At 32.8% G+C, this 20,262-nt stretch overlaps 3 protein-coding genes across 5 annotated transcripts; 1 reads left to right on the top strand and 2 right to left on the bottom strand.

The window, feature by feature from the left end:
• Positions 1-12,497: 12,497 nt before the first annotated feature.
• On the bottom strand, positions 12,498-15,290 carry LOC111314319 (rho-N domain-containing protein 1, chloroplastic-like). 2 transcript variants are annotated; one of them, XM_022915542.2, is made up of 2 exons: positions 15,032-15,290; positions 12,498-13,805 (listed from the first exon to the last, which is right to left on the bottom strand). In XM_022915542.2, exons 1-2 carry the CDS (start codon positions 15,069-15,071, stop codon positions 12,730-12,732), a joined length of 1,116 nt encoding a protein of 371 aa, XP_022771277.2. In that variant the 5' UTR covers positions 15,072-15,290; the 3' UTR covers positions 12,498-12,729. The 2 variants fall into 2 exon arrangements, with proteins under 2 accessions (XP_022771277.2, XP_022771275.2); XM_022915540.2 differs by having other exon boundaries at positions 12,498-13,820; positions 15,032-15,278.
• Positions 15,291-15,659: 369 nt separating this feature from the next.
• Positions 15,660-17,964, bottom strand: LOC149512150 (mitochondrial ATP-independent inner membrane protease subunit 2-like). Of its 2 annotated transcripts, none has more exons than XM_089752892.1 (5): positions 17,890-17,964; positions 17,248-17,419; positions 16,368-16,552; positions 15,971-16,077; positions 15,660-15,872 (listed from the first exon to the last, which is right to left on the bottom strand). In XM_089752892.1, the coding sequence occupies exons 3-5, from the start codon at positions 16,455-16,457 to the stop codon at positions 15,791-15,793; spliced, it is 279 nt and encodes a 92-aa protein (XP_089609018.1). In that variant the 5' UTR covers positions 16,458-16,552; positions 17,248-17,419; positions 17,890-17,964; the 3' UTR covers positions 15,660-15,790. The 2 variants fall into 2 exon arrangements, with proteins under 2 accessions (XP_089609018.1, XP_089609019.1); XM_089752893.1 differs by having other exon boundaries at positions 16,368-16,537.
• Positions 17,965-18,316: 352 nt separating this feature from the next.
• LOC111313453 (TOM1-like protein 2) lies at positions 18,317-19,795 on the top strand. Its single transcript, XM_089752891.1, has 2 exons — positions 18,317-18,779; positions 19,271-19,795. Exons 1-2 carry the CDS (start codon positions 18,435-18,437, stop codon positions 19,679-19,681), a joined length of 756 nt encoding a protein of 251 aa, XP_089609017.1. The 5' UTR covers positions 18,317-18,434; the 3' UTR covers positions 19,682-19,795.
• Positions 19,796-20,262: the final 467 nt, after the last annotated feature.

The following is a 20,262-nucleotide window of genomic DNA, read 5'->3' as shown; positions in this document are numbered from 1 at the left end:
TTCTTGTCCCTTTGCTGCCTTAATTATAACAGCCTGCCCCATTTTCCTTTTGTTGGTCCATTGCCAGCTACGAGCATCTTTCCTAAAGATGAACAAAAGTACATGCATCAGCATCATTAACTGCCCTTTTCTTTCTTATAGAAATTAAATCAGCTTACAAACCTCCAAAAGTAAGTTGGACACCAAATGAAATAATCTGCCCCACCAGTCACCTAGTAAATGAAGTTTTAATGGAGATCTTTTATTTTAGATTGAAAGAAAATGTTAGAGAACCACTCTGGAAATATAACTGACAAGTCAATCCCTCTAGGCTACTGCTTTGGTTATACTTAAAAAGGGTTTGTGCAATGAACCAATTGCTGAAATACTGACCCTTTTCACTGCTTTGACTTGTAGTTTTTGTTTTAGAAACACGTTTGTAAATCACAACCTTTTCAACAGGTTTTGCTTTAATGTTATCTCTTATTATGTGGCCAAAGTCAAATAACATCATATCAGATTACATAACTTTCTTCCTTGATCTCACAATTTAAATAAAAGAGACCATGGTTGCCGTACACGCCATGTTGCAAGTTTTCAAAGGACAGGTTTTTCAGTGGTTGGTTCCCCAAATGGGGATACAGCTTTGGAGAAGAGGATGACTTTGAAGGACTCTAGTCCAATCAGATAACCCTACTTTCAAACTTTAATTTTCTCCACTTTTTTTTATTTTTATTTTTATCTTTGGACCAACACCCGTCAAGATTTCAAGGCTTCATTCAGGACTTTCTCAATTGAAACAATTATGGCTTTGCTTCCAAAACTCACTTACCTTATCCTAATCTTCAAAGTGTCGGTCACACAGTCAATCCAGTAGTAAACAACTAGAAATGCATAAGGATAGAAGTTTCTTATCTAGTTAGCCTCGACGGTAAGTGCTCTTAGATTTCAGTCATCTAAGTGATGTTTTTGTTGATGTTCATTTAAATGTACGATCTCAATGATGGCAAATCTTATCCTCATCTGTTTGAACCGATCCGGAGAGGAAATGTAATGGATAAATCATAAATCCTTCACCGCAAAAAAATGTGATGCTTCTCCCAATCTAGCAGAGTGAAACTCGAACAAAGTTCTACTATAGCAAGGACCAGGAGCTGTGAGCAAGCCACGTGCTGGTTATACCATCAGGTTCAGAAAGAAGACGGAAAGGGTCTTGATGTTGTATGGTGGGGCTCCTTTAGTGCTTCCACTTTAAGACTAACATGACAACTTTACCGGTCAGGACATCAATTAAATTAAGCTTCCAGTACATTTTGCCAACTTCCATGGCCAGCTTATTCAGGAGCTTGAGACCCCAACGAAGCAACAAGTATCCGACTCGTATCTCTTGATTTGTCAATTTTCAAATCATCATACTTTATCAGCTGGACCATTCATTCAGAAGAAATCTGAGCATAAAACATTCTAACATATAAATTAATGTATATTCCGCGTGTAATCATTCTTTCTGTGCAAAAAATGATCGTTAATCAAATACTCTTTCTATTTCTTTTTGTTCTTGGAAGAGGGAGGTTTATAGCAGTCAAATTCCAATTCTAATAAAAGGGAAACAGACACAGTGAGGAACCTGTTAGGGATTTGCAGGTTCGCTTGCTTCAGCTTCAAGCTAGATCACGCAAATTATGTGAAGTTTCCCAGAACGTCTCCGATGGTATATTTTACTAAATAATGCTATTCTTAGTACTTGGGCAGAAACGTCAAAAAGACAGGTACATATCATCATTCCAATTCTGTACAATCAAAATAAGGGTCTCATTTACAGTAAACTTGATTACGTAACATGAACTTAAAATTTCAAGAAGTTTAATCTGTCATGCATAAACCAATCCCAGATCCATTATTGGATTTCCTCCCGTCACACGGTATAGAGCCTTAAACTTTTTTTCAAGTTTATGAGAAGCTATAGGTTTCAAGCTTTGAAGGAAACAAAGAGGGTGATGAACGATTTCCGAGAGGAAACTTCTAAAAGTCTTTAAATTTCTATGCTTTATTAATTTAAGGACAAGGACCAGAGAGCTGAGGGAAGATTTTTGTGTTTGGGATTTCAGACACTTTCTAGTTTCTCCTACATATTGGAAAATATGTCTTGACAGTTACATACAAGGTATTACCTGTCATAACGTCTAGATCTAAGGATCTATCATTAGATATTGGTTTGAAAGAATTGTCACTAATCTTTTTTTATTTAGGTGACATTGGCCACCTAAAGAATTTATCTTTTCAGGGAACACCTAAGTTTAAAGGTCTCTAAAAGAGTAAGTTTGGGTCTACTAATCATAACAGGATTCAAGAGTTCAGTTACATGTGAGGAAAGTTATAGCACCCTCACAACACCCATCAAAAAATGATACCAGCTTAATTTTGTGTTATCCAATAAGCCTTAAAAATTTATTAAGTAATTAATTATTAAAAATTATTCTCAATTGACTCTAATACTTTTAGCAGAAAATTGAAAAAATTTCCTTATCTCAAGAGTATATAAGAAAACTACTGTTTCACTTGCAGAGACTCCTTCGTCGGATTATTTAACATTAAAAAAATTCAAGAAAATAAAAAAGAAGAAAAAAATGATTGCTTTTATATAGAAAAAATTGATACTTTCAACTTTTTCTCAAAATACTTTTTAGAAATTTTAATTTCGAGAAAAATTGATACTTTTAACTTTTCATCAAAAATTCACTTTTAAAAAATTGTTTCTAAAGAAAATTGATACTTTCAATTTTTTCTCAAAAAATTCATTTTTTGGAAACTTTAATTTCAAGAAAAATTGATACTTTCAACTTTTCCTCAAAAATATATTTTTTTGAATTTTATTTAAAGACAATAAAATAATAAAATAAAGAAAAAAATAAAAATAAAAATAAAGGAAAATAAAATAAAAGTATTAAACAAATATAATTTAATCAATAAATAATAATAATAATAATAAATAAATAAATAAAATGAAAAAAAACCTGGAAACGGCTCGGTTAACGGCTCAGCTTGGCTTGGCTTAGGAAATGGCTCGCACTCGAGTCGAAAGCAGGTCGGATCTTGGCAAAACACGCGGATCCTCTAGGTTACTTAACGCAGAAACGACGTCGTTTTGAGAGGGTATATAAAGCTGGTTCCTTCGTTTTTTCAGCAGAACCCTCTTTTCCTCTCTCTTTGTTCCTTCATCTTCTCTCCCTTCTCTCTAAAAACTCGAAGAAATCCGGTTGAATGCCCGTCAAATTCTGAAAATTTTCGTTGAAATCTGGATTTTTCACCGGAAGTTCATCGAAAAACTAATCGGTTTCTGAGAATGGTTGCTGAAAACTAGGAAATTGGTTGAAAAATTCAAACTTGATCAAAATAGTCACCGAAAAATTCAGTCTTCGTTAGGGACGGCAATCAACCCCGTCCCCAACGGGTTTCGGCCCGACCCGACCTTATGGGGTCGGGTTTTTTTTTTTAATTTTTATTTTTGGGTCGGGTCGAATGGGTATAGTTATGGAATAATCAAGGTCGGGTCGGGTTCGGGTATACCTAAAACTCGACCTGACCCGACCCGACATTATATAAAAAATTATTTTTTAATTAATTATTTAATTATTTATGTATATATATATTTATATAATGATATTTTTAAATATTTATATTTTTAAAAAATAATATTTTATATTTTAAAAAATAATATTTTATTAATTTCGGATCGGGTCGGGTATGGTTTACATAGTGTGGGTCGGGTCGGGTATAAAAAAAATCAGGTAGAGTCTGGTTTGGGTATGCTAAAGCATAAAGTCGGGTCGGGTTCGGGGCGAGTTTTGCCATCCCTAGTCTTTGTCGAAAAATTCAATCGGACTTTGAAAATTTTTCAAAAATTTCCAAAAAAAAAATTCGTAGAAATATCTCCAAAAAATTTTCACCGATTCCTAGAGCTATTCTAATGCCTCTAAACTTTTTTTCAGCTTTTAAATCTTCTCTCTGTGTTCTTTTCTCTCTGTTTCAGTACCTATTTATAGGGATTGATCATAAGAGTTTATGATTAATCCCAATTTCCCTTGGGATTTAGATTCAATCTTTGAATCCAATCCCAACTCTGCCAGCCCCAGATTCACATCAGAATTTCAGCTGTTCCTAATCCTAATCCCAATCAGATAATCAAAAAAATTGAAGAAAAAAAATAGATAAATAAATAATATAAAAAAGATAATAAATTAATTAATAGATAAACAATAATTAATAGATAAATAATAACATATAAATAGATAAATATATAAATATATTAACAGATAAAAACATACATTAATAAATAGTAACAATAAATAAATGATAAATACATAAAAGATAAAGAAAAAACATATATATAATATAAAATAAAATATAAAATATAAAATACAAAATAAAATAAAAAAACAAAGTGGACCAACCCATTTGAATTAGGCCCAATTGATCCGGGCCTGGACCAAATTGGGTATCTACAGCTGTCACTCTTTGCACATTTTTTGTGAAACAAAAATTGCGTAAAGACATAGACATCCATTCAATACTCAACTCAACCTTTTTTTTTCTTTCATTTTTTTTTGTGTTTAAGATTTGATCAAAGCTCTTCTAAGCAGAGGCTCAATAACTTTTGAAAAACATAAATAATGCTCCTTTAATTAGAGGCTCAACGACTTTGAAAATGAATAAAGCTTCTCTAATCAGAGGCTCAACGACTTTGAAAAATAAACGGCTTCTTTAATCAGAGGCTCAACGACTTTGAAAAATAAATAGCTCCAACGACTTTGAAAAATAAATGACTCATCTAATCAGAGGCTCAATGACTTTTGAAAAATAAATGGCTCCTCTAATCAGAGGCTCAACAACTTTTGAAAAATAAACAAAGCTCCTTTAAACAGAGGTAATTTTTTTTATTTTTTTTAAAATTTTGATCAAAGCTTCTCTAAGCAGAGGCTTAACGACTTTTGAAAAATAAATGGCTCCTTTAATCAGAGGCACTACAACTTTGAAAAGCAAATTGCTCTTATAAATAGAGGCAACAAAACTTTTGAAAAATAAATTGCTCATTAACAATCATGTCCAAAGGAATTATGGATCGTGATTGAAGGAATTTTGTAATGAAAACTCAAAGATTCACAATTTGAGTTCAACATTCATATGTTTAGATTCGCAAGAACCTTCCAACTTCGTAAGAATTTACTGAAATTTGATTCTTAAAATTTCAGTTTCGTTCAAATTTGCAAGTTCTCAAGATTTGCATTTGCAACTCGCATCAAAGATCCTCATTTGAATTTTGGAGGCTTACATCCAAAAGGTCAAGGCTTTTTAAAGGTTTGCATTTGACAAGCTTAGGATTCACATCCAAAAATTCAAAGCTTCTCATTTAAGTTCAAAGGCTCAGCAATAAAACTTAGAGTTTCACATCTAAGTTCAAAAGTTCTCATTTAAAAATTTAGAGATTCATATTCAAAATTTACAGCTTTGTATTTTGGAGATTCACATCCAAAAGTTCAAAACTTTTCATTCTAGTTCGAAGATTCACATTCGACGAACTTTAGGGTTTCACTCCTTAAAGATTCTTATTTTGAAACTTAAAGATTCTCATTTGAGTTCTAAAAAATTCTCATCAAAATATTCATAATTTTTTTCAAGTGACTCAAAAATTTGTATGAATGAATGTTATGACCAAAGATGCAAATGCCTTCTTAATGATGCAAATATGATAACCTATATTCTCATAGTGCCATGCATGTCCAAACAAAGTTTAATTCATCTAATTATGTGCATGTATTATTCAAGCAATGATGCCCTCATGATGCATGTAATACAGACATCTATGTCACAAAATTCTAAATAATTATGGTAATATGACTCTCAAAACTCCACCATTTCGCATGTATTCCTTGTTCAATTTCTCAATACTTTGAAATAAGTTTCATCAATAGATCATCACTTGACCACCATTCATGGACTTTTTAGCACTAACAAATTTCAGAACAAGTTTCATCCACCATCACTAGGTCATTACTCATAGGTGTCTCAGCATTAATCATTCCAAAATAAACTTTGTCCATTGATTATTTTCATCATTTAATCATAACTTGTAAGTCATATCGACCAATTTATCCTTGTACTCATCACTTGATTATACCACTTTTCAAGATTTGCCCCATCTTCATTTTATTGTCCAATCCATCATCATATTCTTCATTTGGTTATATCATGTATCCTTCCAAATCATCTTTTTTAGGTTTTTACTATTTCTTCATTTTGTTACCACCTTCATCTTAGATTTCTCTTTAAAGAATTGTAAGGTTTTTTTATGCATATTGTCATTCATTCATCATCATTTCAATTCTTGACAATTATAATGCACTCATACATTTTCTTGATTTTTTTTAGGGATATAACAATAAGAGAACACAAGGTGAATTATGGTAAAGATAATCAATGAAGATCTATTTTGATACAAAACAAATAGGAAATGAAATAAATTGGATACATGTCATTGGATGAATGGTATGTCCAAATGATGAATATTCAGACAATTCTCAACATTAATCTAGGATTTTCTTTTTTAAAAACTCATTCCATTTACTGTTGAAGTCATTTTGAGTTTGGTGAACTTTGTCCCAATCTTTGAGAGATCTTCAGATGTCTTTGATTCTTCATCCATGTGAACCATTTAACCTGGATATTTTTCTACCAAAATCACCCTTTCAGGTTTTCAATTTCATTTTCTCATTTTTTTCTTTCTTTTTTTTTTCTATTTTTTCTTTTTTTTCATCATCTTTTTTTCTTTTTTCTCATTTTTCATCCATTGTTGATATCTTTCCACACATCAAACTTTAGAGCAATGTAGCATGATTCTATTGCTTCATCATGAGCATGCCTTCACTCAACATATGATCATTCAAGTTGAGCATTCACACTTGATCCAAATGAAATTTTTAATGTTGTAATGTAGGCCAAGGTGAAGGGTAAAAAAAATAGATATAATAGGCTCAAAACATGTATTAAAAAGGTTCAAAACCAAATGATCATTTGATGCAACTTGGCATTTTACCCCTACATCATTTCATTATTTTTTCTTTTTTCACTCAAAGGATTCTCATTACTTTACCCTAAATCATGTGTGGCATTTATTTTTTCTTTTGCTTTTCTTTCTCTTTCCATCTTTGAGACCTTTTGTGATATATTTTTTTTTAAAAAATTACCCTCTCAGTGTAAAGGGTGATCCTTGGTTAGGGTTCTTTAGAAAAAAAAATCATAATAAGCTCAAAAGAGTAGCAATGAATGGTTTTTCGAATGGTAAAAGAAAGATGACCATTTTTCATTTCAATTGTGAATACTTTTATTAAACATCATATATTGAACAAAGCTCATGAACCTGTATAAAAAATTACACATCTTTGAGACATATCTATTTTATCTCTGGTAACAGCTTACTTTTTTGCTCAAATCATCTTCTCATATTAATGTGGATGAGTTCTCAAAATTAAATCCCAGAATTATTGTTATCATTGTCTAAATATTCATCATCTGAAATTTGAGAATGAGAATATAAATTTATGAAAAGTAACAGAGCATGGAGTAATGGTCGAGTGAAAGAGAAAATGTAATGAAATGCATTAACTTACCTTTATTAAAATGATAACAAGTGAAGTCATATTACAAAAAGAAATCTAACATTACTAAAAAAGAAATCCTAAAATGACAAAAATCCTTCAACCAGCCTTATCTTCATTCTTCAAAATTATCCCTCTATGCGATCAGGTGAAAAATCTCTATTGACATATTACCCCTAAATTCATTGTGACTCTCCGGACCCTTTCTGACCAATGTGTTTTTTATTGTCACTCAGAGCACTAACATTAGGTGTTGTTGCTTTTCGTTGATCAAAACTTACCATTCCATCATTGATCAATCATTGCACCTTATGCTTTAAAGTAGTGTAATTTTCAGTAGAATGACCAGTGATTTCATAGTGATAGTCGCAGTGGGTTGTAGGATCATACCACTTAGGATAGGGTGGCTTAAATGGCTCCACATGGCTAGGGATAATCAAATGACTATTATAAAGTTCTCAATATAACTCCGTATAAGTCATGGGAATTGGATCAAATACAAATTTTCTCGAGTAATCCGTTGTTCTCGTGAACCACTTGCTGGGTTAATAAAGCGAATTTGGGTTTTTGCAGGAGCTTGAATGTTAAGGCTATATGTAAAATCTTGAGGACTAAAAATTGATCGGTGTGTGAATGAATAAGGTGGTTGTGGAGCTAGCTGGTATGGATAGAATGAAGCATTATTCACAGCAGGATAGTATGAAAAGTAATCTTAGGGTGGATAGGGTTGATAACCCCTGAATTGTTGTCTATCAAAGCTCACAGCTTGAGCTTCAATTTTTTTTTCTGATGCCTTCTTGGTTTTTCCTCCTTTTAACTTGTCATTTTTTATGGCATTTTCAATAATTTCTCCAGAGATCACCATGTCGACGAAATTTTTTGTTGCATTCCATATCATCTTTCATAATAGGGAGATTTTAAAGTGCTGACAAACAACACTGTAGTTTTTTTCTCAATCAGATGAGGCTACACTTGAGAAGCAATAACCCTCCACCTCTGGGCATACTCTTTAAAAGTCTCATTGACCTTTTTCTCCAGGTTTTGTAAGGACAAACGATCATAAGCTAAATCCATGATATGTCGATATTGACTAATAAAATCATGGGCCATGTCACTCCAGGAACAGATGCGTGTTTTGTCTAACTGGATATACCACCTAACAGTAGAACAGTAAGACTGTCTTGAAAAACATGCATTAATAGCTTTTCGTCATGTGCATGGGTTACCATCTTTCGACAATACATGGTAATATGAGTTTTTGGGCATTTTATGTCATCATATTTTTTAAATTCTGATACTTTGAACTTAAGAGGAATGACCACATCAGGGACTAAGTAAAGCCCAGCAGCATCAATTGAATCATAGAAACCAATTTCTTCCACAGCCCGTAGCCTTTGTTCTAGCATACTAATTTTGAAGTTTTCTTGAGCTTTCACTTTTATCTTTTCCTTATCTTTTCTTTTTAGTTCATCCAAATCAGGGATTTGAATTGGTTCAACTGCCTTTTCAGTAAAGACAGGATTCACATAACTATAATAATGTCCTGGATTTGAAGCTGATGGTATTCCAGGATATATAGAATATGTGAAGTGTTATGGTGGAACCTCTTGTGTAGACTAAGCTTGAGGTGGACCAAAACCAGGTGGATATAGGGGGTCGGTCACTTCTTGCGATGCAGGACTTTGTTGGCTTGTATTCTCTTTTACTCCTTTCTCTTTATTTAATTTGTTGAGAGCATCCAAAATTTTACTTAACTCATTCTCAATCTTTTCCTGTGCTTTTTCTAACTTTTCAAATCTGTGAGAATTTTTTTGCTCCATTTGTTTGGTTCTGACTTTTGTGTTGTATCGATGGATAGAGTTTTCACTAGATGGAGCTATCTTTGAACCTTTGACACCACAATTATGATTAGAAATGCTATGCTATGCTTTATGTATGACATGTTAATGCACAAATGAAATATACATTTTTATAGATGAAATCTAATATGAAATGGATGCAAATGATTGTATTAAAACATGATCATGAAAATAATGCAGATGCATAAAATCAGACAAATAGTTAGTTTCATAGATGAAATGAAAGTAATGTCGAGCCATAATGTTACATATGATAATGAAAATGATGCACAAAGTCAAACAATCAAAATGATTAGATAAACACCCTTTTTGTGTCTTAGTTTCAGGGTATACCTATCATTAGGTAGAAAGGGCTCTATCTTAGGTTTAGGCACTTCTAAAGTTTACTATGTGTGATTCAAGGTTAAAATCTAAAGGTTTCCAAATTACTTCTTACATCATTGTCCGTCACAGACTAGTAAGGCACCATAATCTTCACCCATTACAAGCTATAAGCGAAAAATGTTCAATTTGAATGAAAGTATTTCGCTAGCCACTACGGAGACATTAAACCTCACAAAAATAATATGTACTTTACTTTCTCTTAAAGGGACGAAGCTCGGGTATAGAGCTCATATTATGCATATGCATATGAATGACATAATTAATAAAGTAAATAAACATGAATGAATAAAAAATCTATACAAAAGGTTCAATTTTATTAGGCTTTTGGATAACACAAATTTATTTGCTGGCCTGACTCTCGGACTTCCCTAGTGGAGTCGTCAAGCTGTCATAACGTCTAGATCCGGGGATCTATTGCTAGACATTAGCTTGAAGGAGTCGCCACCAATCTTTTTTATCTAGGTGCAATTGGTCACATAAAGAATCTATTCTTTCAGGGAACACCTAAGTTTAAGGGTCCTTAAAAGAGTAGGTTCGAGTCTACTAACCATAACAGAGTTTGAGAGTTCGGTTACGTGTGAGAAAAGTTATAGCACCCTCACAACGCCCATCAAAAGATTATACCAGCTTAATTTTGTGTTATCCAATAAGCCTTAAAAATTTATCAAGTAATTAATTATTGAAAATTATTCTCAATTGACTCTAATACTTTTAGCAGAAAATTGAAAAAATCCTCTCATCTCAAGAGTATGCAAGAAAATTATTGTTTCATTTGCAGAGGCTCCGTCGTCAGATTATTTAACATTAAAAAAAATTCAAGAAAATAAAAAAAAAGAAAAATGATTGCTTTTATGTAAGAAAAATTGATACTTTCAACTTTTCTTAAAAAATTCACTTTTGAAAACTTGTTTCTAAGGAAAATTGATACTTTCAACTTTTCCTCAAAAAATTCATTTTTTGAAAATTTTAATTTCAAGGAAAATTGATACTTTCAATTTTTTCTCAAAATCTTTTTTTGAAAATTTATTTTTAAGAAAAATTGATACTTTCAACTTTTATTCAAAAATATATATTTTTTAAATTTTATTTAAAAAAATAAAATAAAGAAAATAAAGAAAATAAAAATAAAAATAAAGGAAAATAAAATAAAAGTATTAAACAAATATAATTTAATCAATAAATAATAATAATAATAATAAATAAAAATAAAATGAAAAAAAAAACTGGAAACGGCTCAGCTCGGGGAAAAAAAATGGCATGGAGACGCAGCTCGGCTCGACTCGAGAAACGGCTCGCACTCGGGTCGAAAACGGGTCGACGCTCGGTCGGGTCGGATCTTGGCAAAACACGTGGATCCTCTGGGTTACTTAACGCAGAAACGACGTCGTTTTGAGAGGGTATATAAGGCTGATTCCTTCATTTTTTTCAGCAGAACCATTTTTTCCTCTCTCTCTCTTCCTTCCTTTTTTCTCCCTTCTCTCTAAAAACCCGAAAAACTTCAGTTGAATACCCATCGAATTTTGAAAATTTTCGTCGAAATCTAAATTTTTCGTCGAAAGTTCACCGAAAAACTAATCGATTTCTAGGAATGGTTGTCGAAAATTGAGAAGTTGACTGAAAAATTCAAACTTGACTAGAATAGTCACTGAAAAATTCAGTCTTCGTCGAAAAATTCAACCGAAATCTGAAAATTTTTCAAAAATTTTCAGAAAAAAATTCGTAGAAAAATTTCCAAAAATTTTTTACTGATTCCTAGAGCTATTTTAACGCCTCTAAACTTTTTTTTAGCTTTTAAATCTTCTCTCTGTGTTTTTTTCTCTCTGTTCTAGTACCTATTTATAAGGATTGATCAGAAAATTTTCTGAACAATCTCAATTCCCCCTGAGATTTAGATTCAATCTTTGAATCAAATCCCAACTCTCTCAACCCCAAATTCACGCCAAAATCTCAGCTGTTCCTAATCCTAATCCCAATTAGATAATCAAAAAAATTAAAGAAAGAAAAAAAATAGATAAATAAATAAATAATATAAAAAAGGTAATATATTAATTAATAGATAAACAATAATTAACAGATAAATAATAACATATAAATAGATAAATATATAAATATATTAACAGATAAAAACATATATTAATAAATAATAATAATAAATAAATAAATAATAAATACATAAAAGATAAAATATATATATAATATAAAATAAAATAAAAAATACAAAATAAAAAAAAAAGTAGACCAATCCATTTAAATCAAGCCCAATTGATTCAGACATGGATCAAATTGATTATCAAGCCCAATTAATTCAGACATAGATCAAATTGGTTGTCTACATTGCCAACGGAAGTGCTAAGATCAATGTAAGATTTACATGGTCATCGTGTAATACCACGAAGGAGTTTAGCGTCACAGATCCCTGACTAGTCAGACAAATTAGCCGGTTGGGCCGTTACAATTTGCAATTACCAATAAATCACAGGGCAAAGAACATATCAGTAAGGGTCCCATTGATTGTCTAAGCAATACGAATGAAGAAGACCATTAGGGAAAAGTAGAATTTAAGACCATCACGACGAGTCTGGGAACTAAATTTAATCACACCTGACCTGACTACTGAAGCATGTTGTGTACCGAACAAAAGAAGATTGATTTCTAAATTACTTTCAAAAAATTGCAAAAGGTTAACTTGACAGAACTATATCAAAACATCCATAGCTTCCCTTGGAAGGATTTTTTGGCAGGTTAGTTATTTAAATAATAAACAGAAAATAAGCACCATGAAAAACAAAAAGAGCATCTCACATGTCACAACTATCAAAATGCAATTGATCATTCGTTTTTGGCTTCACCATTAATTAGCCTGAGCGACTACTACTCAGCAAAGACACCAAATCGCCCTTCTTCATTTTCGAAAATCCCTTCAAACCGCGAGATTTTGCAAGTGCCCTGAGTTCCAGAAGCTTCAATGCACTCAAATCCTCATTTTCAATCTGCTGTTCCCCATTCTCCTCATCAACATCATAAGATTCATCCTCTGACAACTCATCCAACACTTCAGGATCTTGATAGATTGACTCAGACTCAAGCTCTGGCTCAGATTCAGACTCTAGTTCCTCCTCTAATTCAGACACATGATCATGTGCAGGAGGTGACTCAGCCCAACTCAAATTTCTCTTCCTATCTGAATTGACGGTCTCTTCACCGGAATAAATTGACTGATATTTCATTTGTGGAACAGGTGACTTCCGTCGGAAGTTTGATGCTGGTCTGCTTAAACTAAGGGTATAAGGTTCTTTGGCCTCACTCCTCACTCTATCATTTGAATCAAAGAAACCCAAGCTTTTATCTTTATTGCAAGAGCCATTCACTTCTGGATGATCCAAATTCAGGTCTCTGCTGCTGCCAATGCTGTTTTCTTTCTTACCTTGTTCAATTGAGTGTTTCCTCAATAACTTAACAAGAGAATCAACTGTGTCACTCTCTTTGCCTTTTCCCCGTAAGGCTTCAGTTTTCTTATCTTCTTTAGCCACAGTTCTTTCTTTAAGTTTAGCTAGGACCTTCCTGAAAAGCTCCACAATCTCCTTCTCTCTTGGACCTGGGGCTGCAGTGGCTTGAGATTTTGTGGAACCAGAGAAGGAGAAAAATGGCCCATTTTTTGAAGATAACTTTTTAGATTCATCTAGACTTTCAAAATTCTCTCTCTCTTCATCTTGCCTATTCCTCCCTTGAAACCCATGTCTTTGCCTCGAGAAGTCAGGGTTTCTCCTGTGACCACTAGAACCTGCTCTGCACACAAAAGATATTCCCCTGGAACCACATTTCAAAGATCTAATCTTCACCTGTGAACAAATTCTGTGGTCACTATGTGAAGAGCAAGGAGATAGAGTCACTGCTCTTCCAGAAATACCTGAGCAGGAGAGATATCTACTGTCTGTTGGTCCATAACCTACAATAGATCAGTATCCAGTGACACAAAGTTTAGAAAACAACCAACTAAGAAGCAAGATTATTTTTGGGCCTATTTCTTTATCCAGGACGCACTTGCTGAAAATTCAAATAACTAAAAAACACCAATTAATAACACAAACCGACAATCTAGACCGGTAACTACCTTTGGTAAATCCCACAGTCAACATCAATCTTCACAAAGTTGCAATCACTTTAAACAGGAAAAAAATGAAATTGAACTTTCTCTCAAATCAAACCTAAGCATGCCCACATAAACTAATCTTGTCAGAGAATATCTAAGATGAGCAGAAGATCATAAAAAGAATGAAAAGAAAGTAAACAGCTCTTTTCATTCTAGACAATATAACAGAAAACCTTCAACATTAGCAATCAAAGGCTTCGTTGCCAACTGGCCCTGCATTCTTCTAAAGGTGATGTGCGTAACAATGTCCTCAACTTTGCTCTATGTTTTATATTTTATTAACTAATGCAGATAATAAAACCTCAATGCAGTATCTTTTGTTGTGCTTCCAAAGAAATCACTCAAAACCACCAATCAACCATAAAAAACTTAGCTACAATATTAGCACTGCGTGAGCCACCATAGAGACAAACTCAAAGATCATATAACCCCACGCCAACAGAGAAGGAATGACGAAACCAGCACATCAAGACACGATTCTCTCCTCCTCTTGCTCATCATAAATGAAAATTACTTATTGAAGATGCTAAAATGAAATGCATAAATCAATAATTTTTCGCTTCCAAAAATGCAATTAAAAATATGCGAAAAAAAAAAGAACACAATTAAGCAACCTCCTAGGCCACAAGAATACAGACCTAAACAAATTTAACACTTTAAACTGAATTAACTTTAAACAAATTCAGAGAAGCCAGCATGAACATCCAAAATAATCTACTAAGGATAATATTAGTACAGATTAATCAGAAAATCTTTTAACAAAAAAAAAAGGACCAATTGGAATAAGTTACAGAGAAAAAAAAAACAGCTCTGTTTAATGAAAATGGGTTTTGTAGAAAAATACCCAGTACAGCCCTCAACCTCGAATAGAGCAAACATTTCCTTTCATTTAATTTCTCACCGTTTCTTGGCAACCAAACAGAAAGCAGAGGAGATTGAAAGGAAACCACCACCACCACCACCCCCCCCCCCAAAAAAAAAAAAAAAAACAAAGAGGAGAAATTTACCAGGAACGCTATTGGAAACGAGATGAAGTGCATGCGACATGAGCGGGGGAGTTCTGGAGAAGCTTCAAAAGAAAGCTTTGTGGCCGTTTTGCATTCACTTGGCAGGGGTTCTCTTTCTTTTTTCTTTTTGTTTCGAACGGAGAGGTTTTTCTCCTTCCGCTAAAATTATATAAGCCAAGGGAGTTCCTCGGTAATCGCTGATATACCCTTTTGTTTATGGGCAATAGAGGATTAAGGCCTCATAAAACTCTCAAAGGGCCCAATTCCCGTCCACTTTGTTCGTTTGTTTTGTTTGTTTGTTTTTTTTTTGAAAGTATCTTATTCGTTCCCATTTTGCTTTTGAAAGAAAAAAAAAAAAAAGCAAAAGAATTTTCATGCTCGTCGTCTCCTTTGCTGAGGTTTGCAGTATCTAGGTTGGTAAAAAGTGCGTAAAACACCCTTTGAAACCGATCTGACTTGGAGACTGAACAAAAACTGAGAATTAAAAATATATATAATTTTTTGTGACATGAATTAATAACATGGATAAAATTAAAAAATTAAAAAATAATTTTCCCAGGAATAATTTTTTTTTTAAATCTCAATTTTAAGCATATCATCGAATGTTTTAAGGATAAACAAATAAACCTATATAAACACTCATCTTTTTTTTTTTTTCTCCTTCACTTCCATGTTAAATTAAAAAGATTCCCTCGGAGGAAAAAGGACAATAAAGATGATAGATACACACTAATTGAGTCAGCATCAAATGTGGGCAGTTTAGGCTTTGTAATTTTTCACCATGTCATCGACGTCAAGCTCTATATCCGACACTGGAGAATCCATTCGCATGCTGAAATCACTGTTGGAGGAACATGAAAGTTTCAGCAATCAACAAACTTTCACCTGATGTAAAATACAAATGGTTTGAGTTATATAATTACTATATAAAACAGCTACCTGTTCTGAACAGGACCATGATCCACAGCCGTTCGCAGACAATATATAACTCTGCCAACTATGTGGATCATGGGAACTGGACCAAAGAACCGGCTGTCCTTAGCTTCCTATCATCGAAGAAAACGAAAACAAAGAAAAATGTAGAATATGGAAGAGGTTCTACCAAAGCCATATAAATAGCTGGATTAATGTTATTCATTACTCAGAAAAATCGGGTTAAAAAAACTTGGCTCACAATACTAAAGAGATATGCAAGTAATAGATAATAAGCAGTCTTTAAATCAAGATTATTAACGGGATTACTGACTTCTGTTTTCGCAAATCTTAATGATGCCTATTGATTTACATAAGAATGGCAACTAAGACTTTTATCAGTTGTATTACTAACATTTTATACCTTGGGCTTCAATTTTTCATTGTCAAACAATACCCAGCACTGATCCCTTTCAAGAACAAATGGCTCATCTTTTTCATCCTTAGACACCATTTCATATCATTCAGTGGCAGCCAATCTTCTGACCAGACAGTTATCTGAATTGTCAGGGTCCTTCAAGACAACGACATTTCTTACAAAAACTCAGACTGTCAAGAAGTTATCCATAAAGTTAGAAAACCTTAAAATCCAAAATAGAAGAGTAAATACGAAAGATATATTATAAAGAAAAAGCAGGAGAGAGAGGATCATAAGAAGATTCTGCTTAAATAACATTGATTGAATCATGACTCATGAGTGCGGATGCCATGACTGCATGCTTTTTACATCTGGTTATCTTCACACATGCATAAAGGTATACATACATTTGTATGTGCATGCATATTTACAAATTATTATGGATTGAATAGCTGAAAATAAATAAGTGCTTGATCTTGCAAACCCAATTGTTAATATTACCACATGGCTTGTAAATACATAATTAAATGGAAGTCAGGGAACTGATGTTCAGAATGAGTAACAAAAATTAAACTTAAACTAATATAACCTATCACAGTGGTTAGATATGCACAAACACTTAATGATTGAAGAGGATTCATTACAGTTTGTAATAGTCCAACTCAAACCAGAGTTATGAAACCATAAGCTTATTTTTCAGGGGTATAAGAGCTTGCTCATTTAAATTTTCATAGTGAAGTGCATCTTTGGGAAACTGTACCAAGAATAACTCTGAAAATGTTGCAAAAGCACAATTGAAAAGAGAAAAATCCTTCATTACAACAAAACTACAAATATATATGTATAAATATATATATATATTTAAGAAAAAAAAGAGTAGTATTACGTTAGGTCTGCAGCTGGAATCTTCCGAAGAAGAAGAGTGACCCCTTGTTCTCCAATAGTTGGGCCATTGGCTCTCCTTTATTCTAGTATAAGTAAGTCAAATTTCTCTGAAACACATTTTTACAAACTGTGTCCTGGAATTCCCGGTCACCGATTTGACCTCTCTTATAGCTCTGTTCCACATCCAGATTCCTGTTAGAATAATATAAAGAACGCCAGCAAGCAAAGACCTATCCAAAATTCTGCATTTTGAAACCAGTAAAATTATACAGCAGAAGGAAATGAAAGCATTAACCAACCATAGAAGCCATCTAAAATTTTAAAAGTTCCATTATTAACATAAGTACCTCCACATCATAAATTAAACATTAAGACTTTACAAATAAAGCTGATGGACCCTTTTTTTATATTTTAAAAATTTTCCTCTAATCCTCTTCAAATTTCCAACTTTTTTCAGTAAAAAGTTTTATTGATATGAAAGATGGTCTAATTGATAAAATGTCTACTAATATAGGATTTTCTTAATATAATGAAATTTGAAGTTGCTAGCTTGTTCTTAAACTATTGATAAGCTGCTGGTACAGAGAGACTCCAGTTTTGGCCATCTGGCCAAAGCCACAAGGATAGATCGTGTTTTGCTTACATTTGATTTGTCCATAATAGTAGAAGCCCAGCAAACAGCACTGTGCGTAACTTAGTCAAAAGTTGCAAAATGATAATACCCCTCTCATTCCTATTTTCATATCATAGAATTAAAATAATTTGGAGAATGAGTACCTACAATTACAAGGTTTTTCTTTCCTGTTCTAAGTTCAGCCTGGGTTTTACTCCATGCTCTGTAATTATGCTGGAATTAAAATGTTGGAAATGCCAATTTGCAGGTTGGTCCTCTAGTAAACTATTTAAGCTTCTAAGGCTCCTTTGATTGTGTTATCATTTCATTGATTTCCCCTTACTCTTCTATCCAATGTTTTGATCCTTCATAATCCATTTTAACAGGGAATATATGTATTTCTTGAAGGATTTATAAATTATAACAATAAGAGGATCGTACTAAATTCAATTTTGTTTCTTTCCTTTTTGCTGATATTTCATTTTTGTTAAATTACAATATTCTCATTAGGAATTGTCAATTTGTCATCTTTTGGATGGTTCCCAGCCCCTTTTAAATGTGCCTACATCAATTGCATGCAGGCTATCATGCATTTAAAGAAGGTAATTCTCCGTCTTTTTGCTTACTTTTCCTCCTCTTTTAACATAAAGCAGAGCTTGAAAGGAAGAAGTACACATATTCCAGTAGATGATGGGAACTCACCCCGCTTGCACCATACCTTGGAGTCTTATAGGGGAGAGCCATTGCCTCCCTCTGAAAATTATCCTGTCAATAACACAGGTTTGCATGGTAGTGATTTTGCCTATAGTTATGGGAGTCTATCAGTTGAACAAAAGAAGGAACTTTTTGAAGTAACTCGGAACAGCCTTGAGGTTCTCTCTAGCATGTTGAGTACAGAAACAGAACTGAAACCCGCAAGGGTAATTATTCTGCTTCTAGCATGAAAGCATGATTTAACTGTAATTTTGTACTTTGTAGTTCATAGAACTTGCTGCATATCCAACCATTTCTGCTGTGTAGTCATTTGACGCTATATCAGTTATATGGATGATAGCACACTATTGTAACTTATATTGGAGATTTTACTTTCCAAAATTCATTTAATTTTTACCTGCTCTTTGACCTCTTTGGCATGCCAGCATTTCACGCCGGGAAATGAAATGCTACTGCATTTTAGTTTTTATTAGATATGTCAAAATGCTATTTATTAACTACATCGTGAAGCCTTTTTGTTCTTCCAATCTGATTTTGTGGGCATAATATCTTCCAGGATGGTAGGAATGGGCTAACCCCTTTTAAAATTGGAATGATATATCAGAATGCCAGTTTTTAAATGTATATAAAACGCAGGATAAAAACAGACGCGGAAAAAAAAACTGAAAAACTCAGAAAAGTTCTTGTGTGATTGCAGGACGAGCTGACAGAGAGCATGTTGGAAAAGTGCAAGCAGTCACAGCCTGTCATTCAGATGATCATAGAAAGCACTACAGATGATGATGGAATTCTCTTTGAGGCACTGAATCTGAATGATGAACTTCAACAGGTCATCTCCAAATTCGAGGAACTGGAAGCTGGTTCAATGTCTGGACGGCAGCTTATTGAAAACTCTGGCACCACTGCGGCTGATGCCTCTGCTCCGGTTGAGACCCATAACGGAAGTATGATGGGTGCTTCTCCTTCGACCCAGGACGAGACCAAGACAAGTGCTTCTCCCTCAACCCATAACGAAACCAAGATGAGTGGTTCCACCAAAGTAGATGGTACTGAATCCAGCAGCAGCAGTGCTAAGAAAACATTAAATCATGATAATTTGAAGAGTTAAAAGAGATTCCTAGTTTTAATTTCCGTTGCACCACTTGTGCTGGTAACTTTATAATTGGTTTTATTATAATTAGGGAATATGATTGTGTAGTCCAGTCCAGTCCAGTTTAGTAAAATTTTGGAACTATTTAAAATTAAAATTTTCTAATAATTTTATTTTTTTAATGTATATCACTTAATTAAATATTTTCAATGAAAAATTTATTAAGTAATTTATAGCTATTTAATGTATTAAGTCAATTTTATTTTTTTAAAATATTATTTAATTATATTAATTTTATATTTTAAAACTTTTTTATTCTTTTCTTTTTAACTTTTATAAGTAAAAAAAAATATAAAATTGTATTTCTTTTATAGAATAAATTAATAAAAAATCTATTAATTATTTAATTTTTAGTAAAATATCAAATATTTTTTATTTCATAAATTGAATATTTAAAAATTTAAAAACTAAAAAATTTTTACTAAATTTTTTGTGTTTAAATTGCTCAGTTTATCAAATAATACTTTAGTTATCATGTAATTATCTTTTATACCAGTCCTCTGCTAATTTACAACTGTTTTTTTATGCATATAAACGTA

This window comes from Durio zibethinus, chromosome 23 (assembly GCF_047325235.1).
Source record: "Durio zibethinus cultivar Kanyao isolate XHJ-2024 chromosome 23, ASM4732523v1, whole genome shotgun sequence".
Lineage (NCBI taxonomy): Eukaryota > Viridiplantae > Streptophyta > Magnoliopsida > Malvales > Malvaceae > Durio > Durio zibethinus.
This window is presented reverse-complemented; position numbering and strand designations above follow the sequence as displayed.